Source organism: Elgaria multicarinata, chromosome 6, assembly GCF_023053635.1.
Source record: "Elgaria multicarinata webbii isolate HBS135686 ecotype San Diego chromosome 6, rElgMul1.1.pri, whole genome shotgun sequence".
In the NCBI taxonomy this organism is placed as follows: Eukaryota; Metazoa; Chordata; class Lepidosauria; order Squamata; family Anguidae; genus Elgaria; species Elgaria multicarinata.
The window spans coordinates 73,733,557-73,759,650 of record NC_086176.1 but is presented as its reverse complement, the minus strand read 5'-3'; the positions used below and the strand labels follow the sequence as shown (position 1 = coordinate 73,759,650).

General features: G+C 40.2%; 1 protein-coding gene across 2 annotated transcripts in view; it reads right to left on the bottom strand.

Moving 5' to 3' along the window:
- The window catches only part of ELL2 (elongation factor for RNA polymerase II 2), a 40,170-nt gene extending 17,259 nt beyond the window's left edge, over positions 1-22,911 (bottom strand). Inside the window, exons 1-6 of one of the 2 annotated variants that reach the window (XM_063129586.1) lie at positions 22,658-22,911; positions 13,531-13,578; positions 7,787-7,908; positions 7,157-7,198; positions 5,488-5,651; positions 2,308-2,567 (exon numbers count right to left, since the gene is read on the bottom strand). In XM_063129586.1, coding sequence (XP_062985656.1) covers positions 2,308-2,567; positions 5,488-5,651; positions 7,157-7,198; positions 7,787-7,908; positions 13,531-13,578; positions 22,658-22,789 — 768 coding nt within the window. In that variant the 5' untranslated portion in view covers positions 22,790-22,911. The remainder of the gene's footprint in view (positions 1-2,307; positions 2,568-5,487; positions 5,652-7,156; positions 7,199-7,786; positions 7,909-13,530; positions 13,579-22,657) is intronic. The other variant, XM_063129587.1, reaches the window with a different exon arrangement.
- Between the last annotated feature and the right edge of the window lie 3,183 nt (positions 22,912-26,094).

Genomic DNA, 26,094 nt, shown 5'->3' with positions numbered 1-26,094 from the left:
CAGGCAAAATTTCTGAAAGGTACAACTCAGTTGTCTTGCAAAATTTCTTGAGAAAGGAGAGCCTACATTTTTACGAATGTGGAATTTCTGTATTATCCCACTCCAAACATTACCAATTAGCAAAGCTAGAGTTCTCCATCTCTCATGAAGCGTTTTCTGCATACAATACCAGAGAATAATCATGGAAGAGTTTTCTTTCCTCTGCGGTCACTAAAGGGGCTTTAATTAAAGCAATCTAAGCTGCATAATTTTAAGTTGCTAATTTTAAACTACTCTGAACTCTGGATGGAACTTTATACTAAATTATTATTTTAAACACTAAAATTTGGAGTTACCTAAAGTTACACTTAATTTATCTAGCAGTAGGTTTGAAATCCTAGATTTAGGATATTCTGCACCAGCTATTTCCACTGTGTTACATGCCCAAACACACTAGAAGAACTGCTTTAGTCTGCATTCATCCTTGGCAATGTCCTCAAATAGGGTACTACTTCTGGATTTTGTCATGGAAAAATCAATATCTCAGATTAACTTTCCTGCAATCTTTTAAGCATACATCATGAGAAATACTAGCAGAAAGCCTCTTCTATTCACAGATAGGCTGTTTCCTACCAAGGAGAAGGGTACTGAGCAAGAAATGACAAGCTACAGCTGTATCTTGCCTATTCCCCACAACTCTCATGTTATAATGCAAGGATGGGCAGAAGGTAGATCAGGATTTATTGGTAGATATACAGGTGATTTGCAGTAGATCAGAAAGGGTTTCCAGCCCCAAATGATTTAACAATAGTGACAACAAGAAGCCATGTTCAACTTGTTTAACTAACCAATGTTTATACCAGAATTCCTGGTTCAAACACAACACTAAGCCAAAATTCTTTAGAAGCAAAACTAAACTCAGCAGAAGTCCTCCCAAGTGTGCAAGCCTTTTTTTTTTTTTTGCTTGCAGAGGCTTATTTAAACCAAGGGTGGGGAACCTCTTTCAGGCAGAGGGTTGAATTCAATTATGGAGAAGCTCGGGAGGGGGGGCATTCCAGTTGCAGTTGAGGGCAAAAGTGGTGGGGCCAAAAATATCAGCATATTTTGCTTAAAGCTCTTACTGCCAGTAGCTAAGCCTTAGGAGAGGCATTCCAATCTTTCAGAATGGGGAAACACCGTGAAAAAGCTGGAAACCCAACAAATGATCGGTGATCAGGGGAAAGCAGGTGGGAACAGTAAAAGGGGTCATGAATAGAGGGAACAGTCCTGGCAGCCAAACCCAGCCCTCCTAGTGTAAAATCTGCCCCCCTGGAGGCTCCACAATGCTCCATAGCAAATTCTGAGGGTGCTCAGTGGGGGGGGGGGGTATGGGGGAATCCCTCCCTCACCATTTCACTGTTCTATCAGTGGGATGGGCTAATGGAATGCAACTCACTACCTCCATGTCTATCCATCTTTCCATGGATACTGCTTTTCACAAAGGAATCAGAATTACAGTGTCTGATTTTATTTTTAAAGAATTGGCAGCTGATAACACGTAGACTGAAAATCTACAGCAAAGATATGGGTAAAAGTAAAGCACTCTTAGTTTGTTTTCTTGGGCCTAATCTGCACCAGGCAGGATATTGCATAATAAAAGCAGCATGAAAGCGGCATATAAAAAACAGGAGCCACACCAAGCAGGATATAGCACTATGAAAGCAGTATATGGTATGTGTCAACAGGCCCCAAAAGTTGTCAGGGCACTTCAAAACCACTATAAAGCAGTAGTGTGGCTCCTGCCTTTTATATACCGCTTTCATAGTGCAATATACTGCTTGGTGAAGATTAGGCCTTAGTCCAATTAATTCTACTGTTTGAGAGGCCATAATAATTACTTCCTAGTAAGATTTCTCCTTCAACAAACTCAATCAATTGGGGGGGGGGGAGAGATAATTTTACAGAATGCCCTTTGTTTGAAATTTGGAGCATGAAAATTCTCTCTCTCTTTTTTTTTTAACAACAAGAAGCAGCAGAAGAAACAACTACAACAAGGCTGGTAGAAGTGGACTTGTTCTCCTCCTCCCCCCCCCCCCTTGGCAGCTCCTTCAGCATTCACCAAAATTTTGCACAAGGGGCAAGGGGATTCTGCTGAATAGGCCAGAGGTTGTGGTGCAGGGGACTGAGGCATCTTCTGAGAGTGATGGCATGTGGGCTGCCAATGCATGGAGTAAGCTATGTCCTGTCTTGCTTATTAAACTGAGATACTATCATCTAAACCAGCCCACCATAACAGTTGAAAATCATAAGGAAGATATAAGAACTATAAAACGAATAGAATATTCTCACCTGCTGAAGAATAGATGCAAGGGAATTCCTATCTTTTTGACTAACACCATCTTTTAATAAGCGAGCAAGGAGCTCTGGTTTCTTGTAGGTCTTCAGTGCCAATAAATGAACCACTCTGTCCCTATATGGCCGCTGAGAAATACTGTTGTTTACATGGGTCTTGCGGATTGTACTTGCAGGGTTGATGGGAGTGGATCTTTTCCTCTCAGGCACTGCATCTGGAACACTTTGTGGTGCTTTCCGAATTTGTACTCTTTTACCTACGTGCAAGATAAGCAAGGTCATTTTCATCTCTCTTTACCTCAGACTAAAATGAGTCAACCAATATTTGCTTCCAAACGGAACAAGGGAGGAAAAATATATTTAACTCAAGCTAATGCTAGAGATTAAAAAAACAACTTACTACCAGTTTAGAAAGTATATAACTCATATTAATACCAATAACAATAAGATTTCATTTTTTTTACCCATATATCCAAAACTAAAATAATCCCCTGCAGTATATTTGCAATGGACAGGTTTAGTCAGTATTAAGTATTATTATTTGTGCAAACAGGTCTAAGTAACTATTTACACAACTCTATTTTCTCTAATCACAATAGCATGTACTTTTAATAAAATTATCAAAAGAAGCTAGTGATAGTGGGCAGCCTCGCCAAATCATATTCAGTGATGAAAATCCCCAAAGGTTCTTTCAGGAATGTGAATGGTATACTATTCACTCAGTTTATGTTATATTTGGGTGAAATGTTTGGCATGTATCAGTCCATATCAAATGTATTATTTTAGTTTATGTATTCATAGACAACCTTTAAGATAGTTTATACAGTAAAATGATCCTGTAACAGGCAAGCAAAGATATCAATTCAGTATCAATATCCAAAATTCAACAATAGCATCTAAAAATAAAATAAAAAAGCAGCAAAAAATTGTTTTAAAAGTTCCCCCATCCCCACCCAAGACACACTTAAAAGCCTGGGCCAGTATCAAAACAATCAGCTAAAAACAGATTTCAAACAACCAGGTCTTTAACATATCTTAAGGAATTTAAATAAATAATCAAGGGACTTCAGTAAATAATCAATGCACAGGAGCTGCAAAGTGAGTGGGGCCCTGTCTCTTGTTTCTCCTGCTTTACTGGTGGGTCCATGAGCAGAGCATAATGGGCAGGCAGGCTTAGGGTGACCATATGAAAAGGAGGACAGGGCTCTTGTATCTTTAACAGTTGTATTGAAAAGGGAATTTCAGCAGGTGTCACTTGTATATATGGAGAACTTGGTGAAATTTCCTCTTCATCACACCAGTTAAAGCTGCAGGTGCCCTGCCCTCTTTTAAATCTGATCTCTCTAGTATAGCTCCTGCAGCTTTAACTGTTGTGATGAAGAGGGAATTTCACCAGGTTCTCCATATATACAAATGACACCTGCTGAAATTCCCTTTTCTAAAAGTGAATTAAAGATACAAGAGCCCTGTCCTCCTTTTCATATGGTCACCCTAGGCAGGCTTGCATGGGTGTAAGTCGTCCTTCAAATAACCTGGTTCCAAGACATTTAGGGCTTCAAAGCCAAAGGCCAGCACTCAGAATTGGGCCCAGAAGCAAAGTTTCTAAAATCAAAGAAGTAAAGGATAATTTGGAGCTATGTAGTGAGCTTGAGTTCATGTCTACAAAGCATTAGAGCAGCCATGTGATTTATTTATTTTCAATATTCAATTTACATCTTCAAATCAATCAAGTGAAGTTTACTCCTGCTATCTTATGCAGCTGGATCCTCACTGCTGTATTTCTCCAAACACAGAGCCTGGAAGTCCTTTCACTTTCCATCCCACATGTTCCCAGTTTTCTATTTCCAGCTACTTACTTAACTATCCTCTATCACACATTGACCTTATTCTCATTATAAGCAGTGTGGATAAAAATCAATGATTTTTTAAAATAAAAATATATATATCAGATTTTTAAAATTTAAATTGGATTTTTTTATTTAAATTGGATTTTTTAATAAAATGCTTTTTGAGGAAAAATCTATCTAAAGATAGTTTTCTATTTAAGATACATTATAGTCCAAAGGTTATTCATAATGAAATAAGAATTAGTTTTTAATTATACAGCATGAGACTGTTTAATTTTTTTGGTAAATGAATTCCATTAATCCATTCACAATGTGATGCTCTTCCAGAGATTTCTGTAAGATTATTTTTCTCTGTCCAATAAAGTACAGCAGTTGTCCAAATATGAATGATTACTGTATTAAACTGAAGATAGTTCACCTCGCAATAATTTCATAATTATCTATCTATGATGTGTTTCTAATAGTATAACCAAATCAGTATTTTTTGATGTAACTGTAAAACTAATCTAAAAAGTTGCTATTCTAAAAATGAAACCTTCATCTGGTTGCAAATATTAAGATTATACCAGCAAGAATGAGTCTTTGGTAACTCTGAGTTGTGTAAAATATAGCGGGGGAGAGCACTTTTTTTTCCCGGGGGGGGGGGGAGTCACATGATTAAATTGAGTCTGAGTAGTGATTTAAATCATGATTTAAACCCGTCAGTGCCAGGGTGATTTAAACCACCCTGGCACTGACGGAAGGCTCTAGTGTAATTTGCACAACTGGCAATGTTGCATGGTGCAGAAACCATGTTTTTCAACTTCCTACAGTGTACACATCATGCTGGATATTTGGTTTTATGCAACAGTAATTCTAGACTTAGTTGATCACAATGCTCAAAATGCAGCCCAAACTACTGGTAATGATGCCTCCAAGATCACAGCATGTTGACAATTACAATTTACACCACTCTGTTAAATTGCACCCATCATTCAATCTCTGTTGTCATTGGGTTTTGAAGATGAAAAAACCTGAGCCTAAGCCTATCTTCACTGTATCACAGAAGTCAAGACTCTTAGGCCACAGTACATGCAGAAACACATAATCTGACATAGGGTGTTCAGGTCTTCACATGTGATGTGTTTAAAAATGTAGTGGAGACACTAAGATGGGATTGCCAAACTGTCAGACCACACATACACACAACCCTAGCAGTAGATATTATTGGAAAATAAAGCTTTAGGACTTGTGTAGCAGCATCCACAGAAGTCTTAACATTTAACATGCAAACCATTATAATGGTTAGCTTTAGGCTACTATGGAAAGGGGAAGAAAAAACCAGTCATACCTACATATGGTCCACCAGGTTTTATGACCTTTGTACTTCGATTGCGTGACTCCTCTTCTGCCTGGGTCATTCGTTCTCTAGTCATTTGGTAAGAATCATTTGTTGCACATACTGTAATTTTGTCCTGTATAAATCCCAGGCAACTGAGCTGTGAGGATCCAGTACTAAGCAATAATGGAAGAAGAAGAAACTAATTAAAATATATGCCATGGAGACTTAATATAGCAAAACTAGTTGTCTTAAAGCCTATTTTTCAATTTCCTTCTCATCATTTAAAGCCAAATTATGAACTGTAAAGATTCCATTCACCTGCATTACACCAAAACCTGCCTAAACCCCAGCAACATTTTAAAAATGTACTTATATAGGTATATAGAAGGCAGCAGGAAAGTGACCTGATTTTGTTTCTTTTTTTTATAAAAAAGGAGTATAAGACTGGTGAAGAACATAAGAGCAGTCCAGCTAGATCAGACCAAAGGTCTATCTCATCTAGCATTCTATTTCATATAGTGGCCAAAAAAATGCCACCAGAAAGCCCATAAGCAGGGCTTGAAAGTAATAGCCTTCCCCCACTGTTGATCCCTAGGTAACTGGTATTCAGAGGCATACGGGGTCAAACTCTGGGTAGTTCATCTCTCAACAATTCAGGCTTCTAGGTTTGGAGGCCATGTAAACAACCCAGGGACTGGGATATTCATGCGTTTATCACTGCAGAAGTGAGCATGGGTGAAGTGGGTGAGGTGGCAGTGCACACACTTGCTCCTACTACTTTCAACAGTCCGTGGTTTGCTAACCATGGCTTGTTGCCAATGTACAAATGGGGTCACTGACAGACTGCCCTCTGTGAATTTTTCTTTTAAAATGGCCATCATAACATTTTTGGGCAGTGAATATCACAGAGCAATTGTGCATTATGGGAAAGTTATTTTGTTAGCACTGAATCTACTGCCAATTCATTTAGATAAACTCATTTTCTACCATTATGAGAGAGGGAGAAATTTCATTCCTCCCAAATCATGTTTTTCCACTAAACTAAAAAAGCCCCGAATAGTTTAGCCCAGCCTTCCCTTATCTGGTGCTCTCCAGGTATTTTAGACTGCAACTACCCGAATACTTGAACATTGGCCAAACTGGCTGGGGCTGATGGAAGTTGGTCCAGAACATCTGGAGAGAACCAGGTTGGACAAGTCTCGCTTAACCTTTCCTGTTTAGTTGCTCTTTTCTAGTTCTACAATATTTTTTTTGAGATGGAGCAAAAAGAACACACAGATTTGTATAATGGCATTATTATAGCAGCAATTTCAATCCCTTTCTTAATGCTCCCTAGCATGGAATCCACCCTTTTCACAAATGATGTACGCTGAGGCAATGTTTTTACTGAGCTACCCACCACAAAGAAGGGCGGGAGTAAAGCACAGAACTTTTTTTTGTTTGGGGTGAAAGAAAAACTAGATTTGATGTTTCTACATGTCTAGATCTGATCCTAAACATTCTTACTCAGAAACAGGCCCTACTGAGTTCAACAGAGTCTGTTCCCTCTGAGTATGCCCATAAGTGTAGACTTAAAGTAATTCATATCCCACTAGATCACAGAAATGTTTATGGTGATTCAACATCAAAAACTTACAAAAAGGGAAAAATTCAAAGAGAATGTACATATACTAACTACCTTATCAACCCCCTCTGTGCATCAAGTGAAGTAGTCTGGTGTCTACAAAAGTTGAAACAACAATGGTTTAAGAGGCCACAGTATTTTTTCCTACTTCATAACAAACTTCTTTAATATATATTTAATGTACTCCTCCCAAGAATACATATCAACATGCCTTGCATTCCATTCTATAGCAAAGTCATGATTCATCATTAGTATCCTGGGTGTATTCTCCATTTTTAGCAGACTAAATAATCAAGGTAAACAGTTCTTCCTGTCTGCTCTTTATTAGATGTGTGAACTTTGTGGAACATAAAGAGTCATAAGTGTACTGCTAAAAAAACAGCCCCCATTCTATAAGGTGAACTAGTCAGGGTAATTTGGCAAATGTTCGAGAGTGGAGTGGTATGTCTTATCAGGGAGCGGAAGTGCAGAGAGAATCGAATGCCAGACAAACACAATGAAGTCTATACAAGTAATTGTAATTGCAGGACAACATGGCACATTTAAAAGCAGTGGCTGAATATGGCATTTTTGAAGGATTAGGATTCTTCTTTAACTGTTCATTGCAAAAAAATCTTAAGATCATAGTAACAATACCCGCCCCCAACTATTTTAGTTTCCCTTTGAAAATAATAATAAAAATACCTTGAAACAGTTTGCTGGACGCAGTCAAAGCTTCCCTGAGGATTATCTTTGCCAACATTTGACAAATAGAAATTAAAGGTATGCACTTCATTTGGGAGATCAGTTTTAGGAATCTTGACAAGCTGAAAAAGCAATTAAAACAAGGTTCACATATGATTGCTCATAATATTAGTATTATTATTGATCAAGATGGTATTTTTCCATAATCACATCAAACTTCCAATGTAGGATTAATATTCCATGCAACAGATGGAACTGAAATGGAGAGATGACAACTTTGCCAAAGAGACACCCACTGAGTGTCTGGACTTGAAGCCCCTCTCTTAATATTTAAATTCAACGAATTGTCTTTTTGGATGCAAAGACACTAGCTAAATCATTTTTGCATTTCAAGATGCCGCAGAATTCATGATTTGACTTCCTTTTTTCTGGTTAGGCGTAGAACAAACTTTAACTAATTTAAACATTTCTTGCTGTACTCCATTCTCTGGGGCTCTTGAGGTATCAAAAAAGGCATGGTAGCCCCCACCCCCGCCCCGGCATCTTTACAGAATTCTTTTAAACGTAAAGCCCAGCTCTTCCATGTGTGTGTGTATGTGTGTGTGTGTGTTTGCAACATACTTCCTGCCCTCCCTTTTTTCAACAAAGGGAAATAGCTGGCATTCCAAGGTTATGGGCAGCTAGCCACTCAATATTATCTACAAGCCCAGAGTACTTCATTTGGACCCAGGATTCCATTCTGTACTTAGCCTACTGTATTTCCACTCAAGTAAAAAAATATAGTTGCAATGGTTTTCTTATTTATAAAACCTGAAAAAATTGTTAATCTAAGATAACTAAAGTCCAAATCTTGACTAGCATAATTGTCAACTGCACAATTTCATTTTTAAACTTATTCTACTGAGATAGTATTTTATGGAATATAGACCAAGTAGGTAAGTATCTCCAAGAGAAGAAGTCAAGGGACAAGAATTTTTAATTGCATCTTCTTCCCTCTTGTTCAGTAGCTGTTGCTAAAATTTAAGTGATAAGATAAATGGTAAGAACTATTGTCTTTCTGAGAAGTGAGAATTGCTCATACACCAGTAACAATACTTGCTTTCAAGTGCAAAAATTCCAGGAGTTTTAAACATTTAAAAAGTGGATTTACAAGCAAACTTGCTGCTAAAGTTAGCTTCAAAATCACTCAGGACCTAGCAACTTCTATGAATAGCTTTTGTACAAAGGCATAATGGGGACAGAATAATGCAGCTATGCTGTTCCACTGCTTGCCACCAAACCTTTATTCTAGCAGAGATTATGAAGTACTATGCTGTGCAGTATAGATAATGTATACAAAAAGAGGAAAAGCTCTGTCACGTGGCCCCATTGTGCAACAACATATGGTAACAGAGGAAGTATTTTAGAACCGGTAAACAGCATTAGAAAATGTTTAAATATATTAACTAAAAGGGATCTGTTTCAAAGGTCTTGTCCATGTCCAGCAAACTGATCTATACACGTTTCTTCCGCATACGGGAATGCTGTACAACAGGTACCAACACGATGAGATAGAAGACAACCACACCTAGCAGACTTGTGTACCTAAGCACATCTTTGTGGGAAGATTGTACACAATCCTGTACCCCTGGGTGCAATGCAAGGCAAAAGCAGAGGAAAGGAAGGCACTAGGTTAATTCTGGTCGTTTCCCTTCTTTTGGGTAATAGGCAAAAAGGCTTAACTTGGAACTCCCGCACATCTGCTATTTAGGGCACTGAGGAATTGAACAAGATCTGGGAGGCTTCTAAACATCAGCCTGTGAGAGTACAATGTGTTCACCTGGCTCAAAAATTACTGAAAGAAGCACCAGCCTAGTCTCTTGTGGGGGGTGGGAGGCATTCCATAACCAGGGTGCCACCATCAGGAAGGCTCTCTTCCTGGTAGTCACTTGCCTTAGCGACTGAACGAATAAACAACAACAAACAACACAGAGAACAGGGCCTCTGAGGAGGATGCCAAAGTTCAGCTAGGTATATGTAGGATATGACTATTTGTCAGGAATCTAGCCCCATGCTGTTAATGGCTTTAAAGATAAAAATCAGCATTTGAATTGGGCCCAGAAACAGATTGAAAGCACTGGCAAGGTATTCTCAAATTGCTTGATCCTAGTTAATAACAAAAGGTTCCTTGTCCCTCTTCCAATGTTTCATGTAAATGTTAATCAGCATAGGAACATAGGAAGCTGCCTTATACTAAGTTGGAAAATTGGTCCATCTAGCACAGTATTGTCGACACTGGTAGCAGCCCTACAAGTTTTCAGGCAGGAATTTTTCCAGTCCTCCCTAAAAATGCTGGAAATGGAACCTGGGACCTTCCGCATACAAACCATGTGCTCTCCCACTGACCCATGGCCCTCCCTGGGTAACCCTGAAGAAAAACTGCCATAGGATTGAGCACCAAATTCTGCAATCAGCTGCCTAAATGAAAACTGAATCACAACAAAGCAGGACCTCCAAATACTCAACTTGGATTAGCCTACCCCGAAGGATACCATAGCAAAAAGTATCAAAAGCTACCAAGAGGTCCAAGAGAATCAAGGTTGTTCTACACCCCCCACTCTTCAAACACCATCCACAAGAACAAGGTAGTTTCTGTCCAAAAACCATGCCTGAACTCCAAATGAAATAGGTCAAGAAAATCAGATTCATTCATGAGTTGGCCAGCCACCACTTTGAGACTCAGGGAGGATCAATGTGTAATGTATGTTTATGAATTTTCTATGGACAGCAACTAAATGAGCTTGTTTTGGATCTAACATATAGAAGAGACTGTCAGTCCCTATATTTCTTCATACTCCAAGACATTACCACCCAGACACCAAGAACCTAGGATGCAGACAACTGGTCTATGCATGTGCCCCCTCCTTCCCTTGGTGACTTACTCAAGTCCAGAACCGGGCATCACTTTTAAAAAAAAAAAATAGGATGAGTTTTTAAAAAAAAAAATAGGATGAGATTTTAGGAGATGTGGCAGAACTAAGCTGTTAATGGGTTGAGGTAGCATTATTGGTGCTTTCCCCTTTTAATATCCACAGCTTTAATCTCAATGACTTTGTTCATGTAAGGAAAGTTTCCCATCCCCTCATTTCCCCTGCAGCCACCTGTAACCCTCCCTAATCCTCTCCAGAGTGTCAGCAGCCCCCCTCAATGGGAAGAGCCACAGCTCCAGGCAGAACTCATGCTTTGCATGCAGAAGGTCCCAGTTTCAATTGATGACATCTCCAGGTAGTGCTAGAAAAACTCCTGTGTGAAACCCTGGAGGGCTGCTGCCAGCCAATGTTGACAAAATGGAGCTAGATGGATCAATGGTCTGACACAGTATAAGACAGTTTCAGGTCAGTAAAGAAATTTTCAGAGGTACATCCTTTGTAAACAGAAAGGCATCACCCCTTACTTTTCTACTAGGCACAATACACTAGATGACTGGGGTTGAAGTGACAGCAAAACTAAAATAGTTTGCTAGTCAGCACATTATAGGAAAATTCACACATCTCAGATTACAGTAGTGCTTAAGACTTCTGATATTTGGGTATCTACAGGGCAATCCAGTCCTTGACAGGTCACTGAGCAAGAACAAGATGATTGTCATTTGACTTGAGAATCTGCAAAAAGCAAGGCATTGAAATTTAAGACTATCAGTAGATCAAACTTTACTGGTCTTTAAACTAATAAAACATTGATGATTAGGCAATAAAATAGCAGTTGGCATCATCTTTGTAAACAGATTATCAGTAAATCTGTCAGTTCTGAGGAAGACACATAGGTAATGTGGCCTGCTCAGTTCAGATGACTGACCAATGTGCAGTTGTGGTTAAACAGTAACTAGGAGGCATTGAGACATAAAGTACATGCCCACTACTTCAGGCTCATTGCAAAAATAAAAATAGACAGGAACAACGAAGGAAAATACTTTCCAAATGTGCTGGAACAAGTGGCTAACAAAAAAGCCAGATGGCAGCTGCTTCATTTATTATTTGCAATGTATATTCATAAAGTTCACAGGGTTTTGTGCAGAACTTCTGGGGATTACAATATGGAAAACTATTCTATATTATCTTTATTTCTCAGTGTCCATTACTATTATAAGTAACCACACAAAGCAGCTAGTGTTGTAACACTTGACCCCCCTGTAGTAGGTTTTAAATTATAACCCATATTATTCCAATCATAGCAGCCAGCTCCAGAGATCAGAGGAGGCCATTTGATCTGAAGAAGTCACATCTCAGGCTAGAACTTATATTACACTGAAGTAACTTTAACAAGCTTGCTCATTAAATCCTCCCCACATCTTATCTTCATATTTAATTTAGATTTCCTTCATCTAATGATTTAACTAGAGAAGTCCAGCCATCTTAATCCAAAGCAGACAAACAGACTCTAAATTTTAGAGCAATAGTGGTGGTTTGGAATACTAAAAACACTGACCATATAAGTTCAGGCAACACCTTTATTTGTTGCCTTTCATCCACAAAGCTCAAGGTTCCCAAGTGTTTTTTTTTTTCCATCCAAGACTGACATGACCCACATTTGCCTTGGGAATATACATTAAAAAACAATTGAACTCTTATGTTCAATAAATATCACTAAGAGCAAACTCACTTACAAAAGCATCATTTTTTGGCTTTTGTTTTAAGACTCCCATTTTTAGTCTAACAATGACTGGCATCACATTCAATACCTCTGTATTCTACTAAGTGAATGCATCTATTCATCTTCTCTTCCAGGTATATCTTTCTAGATTTCCAAAAAGGCTGAAGAGAATCCATTATATTGAAGAGATTAGTGGGAAAGCCAAATTTCTTTTTTCCATATATAAATTACACACACATACATACCTTCACCTTTTCTCTCTGAACATGCCTACATGTTATGTTTTATGGCAATTTACCTGTGAGTGCTAGCCTTTAATTACCTAGAAAGTCATTTTATAGGGGCACTACATATCAGAAAAGAAAAAAGCTGGGGGTTGGCAACACAAAACAATTTTTGCTCATTTTCAAAGCAAGAGAACTACATTTTTTCCTATAGTTTAAGGAAGTGTCTTAGGCTTCCTAATCGAAAGATTATTCTCTGCCAAGTACCACACTGGCCTTCGTTGGACCCTCTGGCCAATCCCTGCTATAGCCGAATGTTGATGTCTGAGAGTGCCTTTATGAGTATCAAGGGCATAGTTATCTCATATTAAAATATATTACTTCTGTTCAGTGCAAGCTCTGATGGCACTGGGAAAATCAACAGATTCCACAAAATAGGATTTCTCAGCAAAACAAGAACAAACAATGACCATGCAAAACCTCCAGAAACTTGGGTGCATTTATTTTAGGATTTCTAATGTGGTTCTGTCCCAAGGTTTTCAAAGCAGCTTACAAATAATCAATAAAATTATACTCAGAGTCAGTTAAAATTACTAAGGCAGTAAAACAGCAGCAACAACATAAACAAGATGTTCACAGCCCTCTCGAAACTAAAAGTTTGCAGCCTTGCTAAAGGCGGACATACTATACCTGCAGTACCAGCATGGAGAAAATATTGCCTCATATATTTATTTACTGATCTCAACAAGTGAGTGAAAATGGAGAAAGTGGATTGAAATGCATGGTATACACACACGGCTGCTCACTACATAAAATAATATAAATGGTATTAAGCAAGGCATCACCTGCTTTTGCTAACTAGATAGCTATTTTTAAAAGGTAAATACTCACCCCTTGGAGTCCTTGAAATTGTATAGAAGGCCGAGAAAGAATCAGATTCTAAATTAAAACAACAACAGTAGTAAGATTTCATTAAAAAATCAGAATCAGAACTACTTCAACAATTCTTTAATATATTTTGCTCATCTAGAGGTATGTTGGTTAAGTATTGTTTAAAAAAAACCCTAAAAACAACACATCTAATACATATTGAGCCTGATTTCTGAAACTCACATATAAGAAATGGAATTAATTAAGTTGGCTTAACAGGAAAAGAATCAGATGCTACAAAAAGTGAAGTAGAATTTTACCTGATTTATTCTTAACTTAAAGAGGCCCTACTAGAGTAGGCGTTGGACACATACATACCCCTTACCACTAATTCAGAGAAGAAAATACAGACTATGAATAACATTTAAAATACGGAGTAAATTGTTTGTTAGTTTTTAGCAGACTTATTTAAGATATACAAACAAGAAGCTGTTTGCTATTTAAATTTATTTTGGTACAAGAAAAACCTAGGACTGTGAATGAAATCCTTGGAAATTATCCAAATCCAATAAAATGAATGGCTTTATTGTAAGGATACTAAAACATGCTTTGCACTAAATGCTGAAAGTCACAAAACAGTGACACTTAACTAATTGTTAAAGATCTTATTTGGTGCCTTGTACAAGGTAAATCACACCTCCACTGTTGCAAAACTCAGATTCAGGCCATAAAAAAGCAGAAGTATTGAACCAAAGCATTTCTACATTCTACAGCCCAAGCACTGTGCAAGATGTTTTGCATAAATAGATTTTACTACTGCCTCAAATTTTAATATAATGTAATAAATACAAAGAAACATGTATCTGGATTTGATTTTGACAATTTATTTATTTATTTATTACATTTCTATACCGCCCAATAGCTGGAGCTCTCTGGGCGGTTCACAACCTACACGAAACTAATTTATCAGCTCTGATATTCCTTTTTGAGTCCATGTGCAAGTATTTTAGGTTCTACTTTTGTGATTCAGTTCACTACAAAAATCAACTATAGAATAGTCACATTAAAAAAGGCAAGTTCTATGTACATACTTGCATTTCTTCCCTCTCCAACTCATAGGTTACAAGTTGAATTTTCCCACACACAAATAGCACATTCTAGAAATTAACTAAAGTAAGATGCACTACTGTGACATGGACATAGATTTCAGGTATAATGCTAAACCATTATCCAGCATTGTACGAGCCTCAGAATCATGTGCTCTGGGCTGGCACATCCACAAGATGACACTGGAAACTTTGCTTTTTGATTAACCTCTGTTTAGTGTTATGTCTGAAGCCTAAACTGTAGTTAATCTTTTAACTAAGGTTTATTGAACAAGGTAACTTCATAAACCATGGCTTGACATTGGCTTGTTTCAGTAAACCATAGCAATGGGCAAGTATTTTGTTTGTGGTTAACTTTTTTAAAAGAATCAATCTTAGTTTGCGCTTCCCAGACTAATATGTGTATTGGGACACAGTCACCCTTTGGACGGTGTACTTCTCTGAATTTCACGATAAAATTCTTGGCTCAAACATTGCATTCAAAATGCAAGTATCAGGGAAAGTTGCATACAAAAATGCTGATTTTAGGTAAAATTGCAAACAAAAATAAGAATGATTGTTGGTGTGTGTTGCATTTTAATTTGCAGAGTGATACAGAAATGTTATGGAATGGATTTATGATTAAATACATATGAAAATGTCATGAACTGGAAATATATTGATTTGCCCATCCCTAGTTAACACAAACCACATGAACATAACACTAAACAGCAGTTTCTCAAAAATGGAAGCAAAAGCTTCCAATGTCCTCCTTGTGGCTGTCCCAGAGGAGTTGAGCTGATGAGTCCAAAGTTTGTTCACTTAAAAGGACTTCTTGCCCAAATGAGAACAAAAAGAAACACAAAGTTACAGAAAGGAAATGCAAGCAGACAATAATAGATGCAAAGAACTATTTTGAGGAGCATATCACTAATAACATCAAGGCCAACAATAAAGAATTATTTAACTACATAAGCAGAAAACCAGCTAGGGAGGCAGCTGGACTGTTGGATGATAACACAGTTAAAGGAGCACTAATAAAGAATAAGGAGATGACAGAGAAGCTGAACTAAGTCTTTTCATTTGTCTTCATTGTAGAATACGTATGACAGCTTCAGTTCCTGAACTGATATTTTCAGGAAGGAAGTCTGAAGAGCTGAGGTAAATAGCGGTGACAAGAGATGGAAGTTCCCAATCTTAATGACAAATAGAAAGCTAACAAATCACTGGGTCAAAATGGTATCCATCCTAGAGTTCTTAACTCAAATGCGAAATGGCTGATCTCGCAATGAAAATATCTAACATGCCTCTAAGATCAACCTCTGTACCAGAGGACTGGAGAATGGCCAATGTAATGAAAATGTTTAAAAAGGGATTCAGGAAGTTACAGGTCAATAAAATTGCGATCTGTTCTAGGTAAATGAAGGGGAAATGTTATTAAAGATAAAAGATTATCAAGCATATAGGACTTTAAAAAATAAACATGGCTTCCACAAAGATCTGTCCGGTCTGTCACTAGCCTTGTAAAGTTCTTAGAAAGTGTCAATAAACATGTGGCCTAACGTGGCTCACAGAAATTCTCCATCCGGGCCGTGGCGTCTCCTTGGATTTATCCAGGGGCAAGGCTTGGCCTCTAAGCCCCATCCCCTATAGGAATCCTTGCTGTTATCTCTGATCACAGAGGATGCAGGTAGCTGGGGCTTGGCCAATGCTGGGATGAGCATGCCAGTTGCCACCTGGGTTGGGATGGCTTTGCTTGTATTGTGGCTTCACACATCCCACTGGGGAGGAAACAGCACGAGCAAGGTATCCCCCAGCTGAGCAGCTGCCTGGGTTGAAGGCTTTGCCTATGCTGTGTCTTCCCCCATTGGGGAGGATGCAGCTTGGGAGACGTAGCAAAGCATCCCTGGCTTAGCCAGCATTATGCTTTCCTCCACTGGGATGGATGCAGCACAGGCAAAGCATTCCTCACCTGAGACAGTCGCTGGAGTGTTCCAGCCACCAGCTAGGGCTGGGCAGTATCAACTTCACTGCACCTCCCTCCATCGGGGGCACACAGCATAGGTGAAGCAGCAGTGTCCCCAGCTTAACAGTACTGCACTTTTCCTCATTGGGTTGTATATGGTGCAAGCAAAGCATTCTTCAGCTGAGTCGGCAGCTGAAGCACTCCAGCCACCATCTGGGGCAGGGCAGGTTTGCTTATGCTGTGCCATCCCCATTGGAGATGGCATAGCACAGGTGAAGCAGCACCAACCCCACTGCCTCAATTTCAGTAGCTTCACTGTCAGTGAGCTTTTCCGAGCTGGGGAAACCCCATGCACAGCGCACCAATCCCCAAGTGGGCAGGATGCAGTGCCCCTGACATCAATGGTGTGGTCACAGTCCCTGACGTCATCTGGTCCACAAATGGCCATGGGGGGGGGACTTTTGGTCACCCCACCCCACCCCAAACATATTCCCCACCCTTGTGGTACATTGTTTCCTTGGACTTCCAAAAGGAAGAGGGTGCTCTGCAACCTCTGGCTGCAGCCCACTCCGGCCTTTAAAAGGATTAATGTTAAGAAATATCAGATGTGGGGTTTAGGTACTAACACACCAGTTGTCTGATCTCAAAGCATCTACATGACTGTGTGAATATCAGCATCAGGTTGCCCAGATTTCATGTTAGAACCAGGATGACTGGATATCAAAATTAGAAGCTCATCAGCCTTTTATTTTTTATAAAGCGGCTTTGGGGGCAGAGCCCTTACAAGGCTTAAGTAATTGTGAAACATAAAATACATTAGAAGCAGGAAAATCCAGGTATTATAAGATAGCAACATAAGTTCTTTTAAAAAACATATGCTAGTTCACTCAAATAGCAATAAAACAGGACAGATTCAAATAAATAGTAAAACACTTTAAGAACAGCTCGATCATTTTATTAGTGTCACATGTTTTGACCTCTTGGCCCCTACCAACACCTTGGTGACCATGCTCTGCACCAGTTAAATTTTCCAAACATGTTCAAAGATAGCCTCAAATTGAGCACCGGTAGCGTTGTCTGGACATAACAGAGGCAAGGTCCAATCTGTCTACATAGGTTGACAGCCACAGATGTCACATGAACCTCAACAGATAGTGCCGCCAAATCTAGTAAAAACCCCAAGATGCATCATCGTCCTTCAGGGGAAGTACAATCCTAACCAAGGCTGGTCATACACCTTCATCCAGACTGATCAACTTCTTCACCCAGAATACCTCCAACTTGTCTGAATTATCAGCTTGTTCACATTAATCTCAAAATCGCCTCCAGACACTTGTTCAAGTGCTCCAAAGCCTTCCTGTGGCTTACAGATGTAAAAGACAGTACAGCTGAGTATCATCCACACACTGATGACACTGTAGTCCAAATCTCTGAATGTCTTCTTCAGCGTTTTCATAGAGATCTTAAACAGCACAGAGGACAAAAAAGAACTTTGGTGCACTGCATATGCCAAAGGCCACAAGATGAACCTGAAGTCCCCCAGCACCACCTTTTGAAACCAAACCTACAGGAAGAACCGGAGTCATAGTCCATGTCCCCCAGGATCAGCTCAACAAGATGGCCAAGAAGGATACCAGTGTTAAGGTATTACATTTCTGAACATGTTATAGTAATAGGTAAAAGAGACTAGTTCAGAAAACTGAAGAAAAACTATGAACACTTGCCCTGACCCCCAAGTTTCTGCTGGTTATTTATGGGCATATCAAAACCCGGCCTTGACACTCTACAGATTCCTGCAGTATTAGTTGCGAGGCCAACCTTCAAGAGAATGATTGTATTTAGAATAGTATCAGTGCTGGCCTGGAAGCAGATAAACAAGGTCTGATCATAGATCAGAAGCAGGAAGCAATTTGGTCCACAGAAGTGGCCTACCCACAAACAATCCTGAATTTTCTATTCATATGAAAGAAAAAGTCAATTTCTCCTATAATTTTGAGAAGGAAAAGCTTAAAGCCAAATAACAGACAGGTTGCTAGTATGGTTCCACATAAAAGGTACAAGATAAATTTGTATCATAATCTGTTTTACTGCCCATGTGGCATTTCAGCTTAGTTAAAATGTTTTGACTAAACTTTTAGTCACTCCCCTTCCCTTTTGTGTCATTTTTTTTAGATTGTAAGCCTGTGGGCAGGGACTGTCTTAAGAAATATTTTTGTAAGCCGCCTTGAGAGCCCTTTTGGCTAAAGTGTGGGATAAAAGTGCTGTAATAAAAATAAATAAATAAGTATCTATAAATCTATAAATGATCTTATGTGAGTGCAAATGCTTTGAACTCGCATGAGATTATAAGCATTTGAAGGATACCATTTCTTAAATTGTTTACACAAAACTGATTAAGTATACTGAAGGTTATCCTTGCTGTCAACATCTCAAATCTCTGTAAATATACCCTATACCATATTCTAACTATAGCTCATAGGTACTAAAACTACTTAACCTCCAACTATACCAGCCAATGATGTTATGTAAAACTCTATTGTGCTTATAATTTCTTAACTCTTTTCTTCATTTATTTATTTTGAAGAAAGCTATTCATGCATGTCTAGCCAGAAGGGTATTCTAATTTTTTTATTCCTAACACATAGAGAAATTAATCATGGGTATTAATTTCTCCTGTGTCTTCAATTCTTGAACTATTGGAGATACTTTGCTATTGATTTAGGAATATAGCCTTTGGAAAAACTGATGCCGATTATGAATGCAGAATTTTAAACATTCAACATTTTCCAAACAGACATGATCATTTAAGAGTGCCAAAACTGACATTTCCTCACATCATTGTCACTTTTGATAGCTGCTTTATAATTATGTAAGTATCTATCCAAATTTCCCACACAAGTTTTTAATATGTTGCATCTTGCAGAACTTACTCTGCATACAAGAACATAGCAATATCGTCTTATGAGACAATGAAGTAGCTAGAATGGGCATTTCAGGTTTTTCATCTAGTTAAGAAAGATATTATCTCAATTAGAAGTAAATATTTTACAGCATAACCTTAATTATTTTCACTCAGGATTGCAACCGTAGTGTAGTTTGCGACATTTTAAATTCTAAATCATCCTTGCAATTAAATGTTTGTTTGTTTTTAAGTCAATCATTTTTAGTTTTATTATGCAAATACAATTATCTTCCTGAGATCCATTTACCTTCAAAAGCAGTCTAGCTGAGGTCAGCGCAAACTTTAAGTAGTCATGTTGTAACATGCAACAGTGCCACTGCTTTCAGGTTAGATAACATATTACAAATACTAAACTCCATTCACATAAGAGACTCCAGAATAATGCTTAATTTTAAGTTTAATTCTATAGTTTTATGTAGAATTTACATTTCATATGAAATAGATTTTGTCTAACAACAGCCCCCCCACCCCACAACACTCCCAGGCAGGTTCCTTCCTATATCATAAGGCAGGATATCTACATTATTTAAACTTTAAAGGCTTTATGGAAATTTAAATACAAGCATTTTCAACCTAAACAAATGCCTCTGCCATTTTTAAGCCTACAAAATAGGCAATACTACTGACATATGATTAGATTTTTAAACTTCTAAATATCAACTGAATTTACAGTTTCAAGTCAGGAGAAGAAAAGAGCTTTGAAATTGTAGGTAAGCCATAATGTTAACATTAAAGAACTGGCATAAGTTCATTTCATTTAACCTAGCTGAAGTATGAAAAAGCAAAAGCAAAAATCCCTTGGCAATATTCAGTCAATAATTTTTAGAAACCAACTCTCTTATTTAAATATGGCTCGAAAATTAAGTCATGTTTAAAAGCAAAGGAGTATGAGGGGGGAAACTTATATCCAATTGCACACTGCTTGATTCGATTTCAAACCCGTTAATTATAAAAAAGGTGGAAGAAGGGTGGACACAAGGAATAATCTATGTTTAAAAGCAGCAATCAACAAACTCTGAAAGTGTCCCATCCCAGAAAACAAGACTTATAGTAGCCATCCCATAGTAATAACTGCACTTTCAGTTCTTCAACATGCAATGGAAAGCTGCAATTCGAAGTTGACTTCTAAGGATCGTTTGGCAGAAATAATGATTTCCACTCAGGTTTAACAAGGAAAAGAGCTGATGTACTACATAATTATGCAGTACAAAACCCAGAATGGCTAAGGGGACAGAGGGAAAAAAGTTGGACCAGGAATACTAGGACAGAAGAGGCAAGCTCACTGAAGGTTTACTAGTTTTTCCTCTATTTTAGATTCACCCACTTATTATGAAAAACAACCATTAGTCATAGGAAAAGGCACAATTTGGAGGTCAATTCTGGGAAAACTATGTCTGAGTCATCTTTCTGCATACAGAATAGAAGAGGGAAAGCAACACTGAGACTCTGAGAAGAGCGTCTACTGTCTGTCAAGAACCTGTTATTTAAATTCTGTCTGATTTTAGTATATTCCCGGCTTATCTATTGCTCCTAGAACGGTTTCAAGGGAAGCCTTTTGGAGAAACGCCTGTTGGCACTATAAAACACATGCAATATTTAAAAAGACAAGAAAGCTTGATCAGCACCTTTTCTTCTTCCGGGGATCTCCGCACTCAAACAACAAATCACTCAAGATTTCTTTCAATAGTCACAGAAACACACCACAGTAACAAAAAGGAGCTTAGGTAAAAAGAGAAGCAGCATTTAATTTGAAATTCCATGTTAAGACACCAGCTAATTAGAGCTTAATCCTCCTTGCTGGGGCACAGAACAGCACACGGCCACTTTTAACTGCCCTGAACAAACACAGGGGAAGGCTCAAGTTTCCACTGGAAAGCTACAGTATGGATAATTGAAAAGACCAGCAATCCTCCTGTCCCCTACTTTTGGAAAAGAAGCCCGATCCAGACATTTTATCTTTGCTGACCTATTCCCCTAAGATTTTAAAACTTTCCCCTCTGTATTACACTTTTAGGGGCAACACCTCGCTGCAACAAAAGCATTCATATATGATCCGAATATACTTCCAAGATTTTTTTTTTAAAAAGCTCAGATATTTAAAAATTTTCAAAATTAACATTGTGTTTAATTGATGTGTTGAAAAACTGCACAGCTGCTATGGTCACTTTCTCACAGGGCAGCTGGTTGGAATGGAGAAAGGGGGAAGAGAAAAGAAAGGGATGCGACTATATGGGAATAAAGTTCGGTGTGTGTGTGAAAAACCGTTTTCCTGACAACTTTATAAAGACGAGCAATAAATCTGTCATAGTTGCCATTGTCACTCAGTCACCTCACACTTTCAGGAAAAACAAAAGCCTGAGAAGTTGGGCCTAAAACACACACACAATCCACTCCTCTCTCTACTCCACACAACGCAGGGGAGGGAGGGAGAGAGAAATCAGCAGGGAGAAGAACTAAGCCCATAAATAAATGACAGCTCAGCAGAATCTGCCTCATCTGGGAACGGCTTGCTCCGGTCACGGCCAGCTCCAGAGGAACTAGCTGGCACCGGCACCGAGAAAAATGACTTTCTTGTGTAAATGCCATTTTAAAATGATCGGCTTCAGCCACCGCCACCCTCCTCCCTCTGCGTGAGGCACAGGGTAACTGCGGCGGGGGGGGGGGGGGGAGAGGGCATTTTCAACCCGACAAAACTTTTTTATTATTATTATGCGATCGGAAGGGAATAAATTAGGAGGGGAACAAGAATTTGGATTACTATTATTATTATTTTAAATGTATGGCTATAAGTAGGCACTAACCATATGGCGCGACTGTGTAAGGAGGGGAGCGGAGGAGAAAACATGAGACTTGTATACGGGAATCGGTCACCTCAGCCGAACCGAAAGGATCTTACTCAGCTCCCCGCAAGAGCACGGCCAGGTGCGGGGCGAGATCCGCTGCCTCCCGGTCTCAGCCTGAGCGTGTGCATTTCTCGGTCCAGACCCCTCCACGCCCCTCATTCCTCTGGGCGTTCGTAGGGTGATCCGCCATGGGTCACTGTCCAGCTACCCCACCCGCCCAGTGCGGCGCCCCGTCGCCCCCTTCGGGGCTTGAGGGCCAGGGCAGCGACAAGGTATCCCGAGCGCCCCTCACCTTGCTCCCCTGGTAGCTCTCCAGCGCTCGAAAGGCGGTCTCGGTCAGCTTGACATGCAGCACCGTGATGTTGTCCTGGGTGACTCTGCCGCAGGACACGCCATACCTGCCCCCTTCCTGCAGCGCCGCCATCTTACGCCGCTGCCACCCGCCCCACTGCCACCGCTGGGGCCGCGAAGCCGCCACCGGAGGCTGCTCGTGCTGCTGCTCCGGGCACCGCAGCAGCAACAGCCATCCTGCCGCTGACGTACCAGCCAGCGCGCAGCCGCCGCGGCACCCCGCCCACTCGACCCAACGGCCCGCCTCAGCCCGGGCGCCGCCTCCCCCGCCGCGCACCTAGACGCGCCCCTTTCCTCGTCCCCCGCCGCGATACGCTCGCTCCGCCCCCGCGCCCAGCGGCCTTCCCGATTGGCCCAGCTTCCAGCCAGGAGCCACGCGAAATGGGCTTAGCCGAGGTCAGCAGCGGCGGAGGGGCGGGGCCTCCTGCTGACGTCAGCGCAGACGATATTTAATCACGTTTGTATCATTATTGACGCTTGGGGTTGAGTCACTTGTAGGACTGTTGTGTACCCTGCTCTATGTCGTCTCTTACCTGCTCCTTTCCCTGTTTACCGGTATCCATGTTCCCAGATCCCCCCGCCCCGCGAACCATATTCCTCCTTTACACCTTGATCCCTGGTGGGTGGTGTCGTTATACAGAGTAGTCACTGGGTGGCGCAGGCCTTAATTGCATCTGGGTGGAGCCGGGACTTGTTTTAGAGAGACAATAAAGTTCTTCAGAGAGTCTTGTGGCAATTTAAAAGGCTAGCCTATGTATTCTGCCATAAGCTCCCTTGGACTATAGTCTACTTCGTTAGATGCATAGAGTGTTAAGAAGAGTTTTAGGTGTATATACAGTACAAGAGGTGGTGGTGATGAAATGTGTCCATTTTATTCTCTTCTGTAAGAAATAAGGAGCGCCTTAATGTGATCATTGGCTTGTGAGCCTCACAGGCCCTGGGTGCTATAGTCCGCTTCATGTGATGCATGGAGTGTTAAGGAGGGTTTCAAGTGCATATACAGTATAGATGATGATAAATTGTGTCCACTTTATTTTCTGTAGAAATAAGGAATGCCTTATTTAGGAATGCTTGTGAGCCGCACCGGCCTTGGGTGCTAGGCCTGTGGCTGCTTATAGACAGCCCTCCAGCCTAAAACAGTTACTAGCAACAACAGGCCACATAACAAGGATGCAAGCACAGGGACCAGACTCTGCAACAAACTCAGATGTCAGCACTCTTCCCATATCTAATCTGGGAATACCATTACATGACCCAATAATACCATACACAAATATAAGGAGCTTCTTTACTTGCTCATCTTCCAGTGTGATATATGCCATTTTTTGTCAGCAGTGCCCTTCTGCGTTCTACAGAGGGCAAACAGGGCCAGTCTCTATGGAAAAGAATGCACAGATACAAATCTGACATCAGACATGGCAATATTCAGAAACCACTGGCAGAACACTTTAGTCTCCTAGGACACACTGTCACTGACATTAAAGTGGCCATTGTGGTGCAAAGAAATGTCAAAGGGAGATTAGAGTGAGAGACTGCTAAATTAGAATTCATTAACAGGTTCAATTGTATTGCCACAGGCTTGAATCAGAATAAATGATTTTTATCACACTACCTGTGTTAATTGGCTTACCTAGTGCCAGGATGTTGGTATTATCAGCAACAACTACCTGTGAATGACCACTGTTAATAATGTGATATTCACTGTCAAGTACTTCCTGCATTTCAATTCCTTCTGCCCTCACTGTTTACAATTCTCTCCCCTGCCCAATACCACCTTGTGAACTGTATATAAACCTGAAACTCCATAACAAGTGGACTATAGTCCATGAAAGCTTATTTTATTTATTTATTATAGCACTTTTATTGCACCCTTTAGCCAAAAAGGCTCTCAAGCTGGCTTACAAAAATATTTCATGACAGTCCCTGCCCACAAGTTTACAATCTAAAAAAACATGACACAAAAGGAAAGGGGATTGGGAAAGATGGGGGTGGGGGGAGAGAAGCAAATTCAGGCATACATTCTTAGTTGCAAAGTTCAGCAGCTGCTTCCCTTCCCCTCTAATAGCCTCATACAGATCAAGGCATGATGGAGAGATGCATGACTGCTGGTTCCTTTCCCTCTGATGGCCTCAGCAGCAACAGTTGGTAGCAGGAGGGAAGGGGGCTCTCATCTGGAGCTGGACCCAGGCATGATGGAGAGGTGCCTGGCTGCTGCTTCCTTTCCCTCTGATGACAGAATAACTGTGTTCATCTTAAAGGTGCCACAAGACACCTTGTTGTTTTTGCTGCAATAGGTTTAACACAGTTGTGAGCTGCCATTTGAAATTATTACATTATTGTCTAGGTTCCTGAGAGGTGTGTTCTCTAAGTCTTCCATGGCAGGGTATTGCCTTCTTTCTACATGTTGTTCTCTTTCTAGATCACGCTCTTCAACTTATTTTATTAGGTTGGAATAATGTAGATATTATTGAATGGTTGATTTATATATTTCAGTTTTTATCATGGGAAAGCACTTTGCAGATTTATTACTTCCTATTTCCATACCATCACAAATATAGATTAAAATCTGCACCTTACCCATAAACAGGTATTGGGAGGGGTTAAAAGTTCAGAGATTTGCCACACTCACTTTAGCCTCCTTCATGTGCTAATCACATTGGGTTCAAGGAACTTGTTAAACACCCTCCGCTGCTGTCTGTTCGCCACTATCGTTGGCTTTGATATGTATGGGAAGGGGCTCTGACATGTAGAACCCCTTCCCATGTATGCCAAAAATATGTTGGAGGTTGAATCTCCTCACATGAAGGGGCTGCGTGTGTTGAATGGGGGCGGGGGCGGAGAGGTTCCCATGCTGCAGCCCAGACATTCATGTGTTACATGTAGACTTCTGTGCACATAGACTTCCACAGGTGCTTGGAATCCTGATCACACTGGTAATATGCGTAGCTTTCTCCTTTCAGGCATCTATGCTCAATGATTGAATGTTGGGGGATGGGGGCAGGGGTGGACAACTGTATGGCATTGTGGATAGTGCCAGCAGCAATGCCCACCAAGCCCTTTCAATGGATGGATGTCTGGGGTGCAGCATGGGAACCCTCCCCCATTCAACACAACTTCATGCATGGATCCCCTTCACATAATTAATGCATGTGCAAGCTTTTTTTGGTGTAACAGGGTGGGTGTATAGAGATAAGAATTATTAAGTCACCACAAGTGTGTTGCCCCTTCCACTGCTCCGCCCCTAGATGGACTGATTTCACAAGTGTTGAAATGCAGCGAACCTGAAGCATGTGTATTCCGAAATAAAACCCATCTCCTGTGGAGGCTCTGTTGTTGTTGTTTTACCACTACCTATTTAATAGCTAATACAGGGCTGGG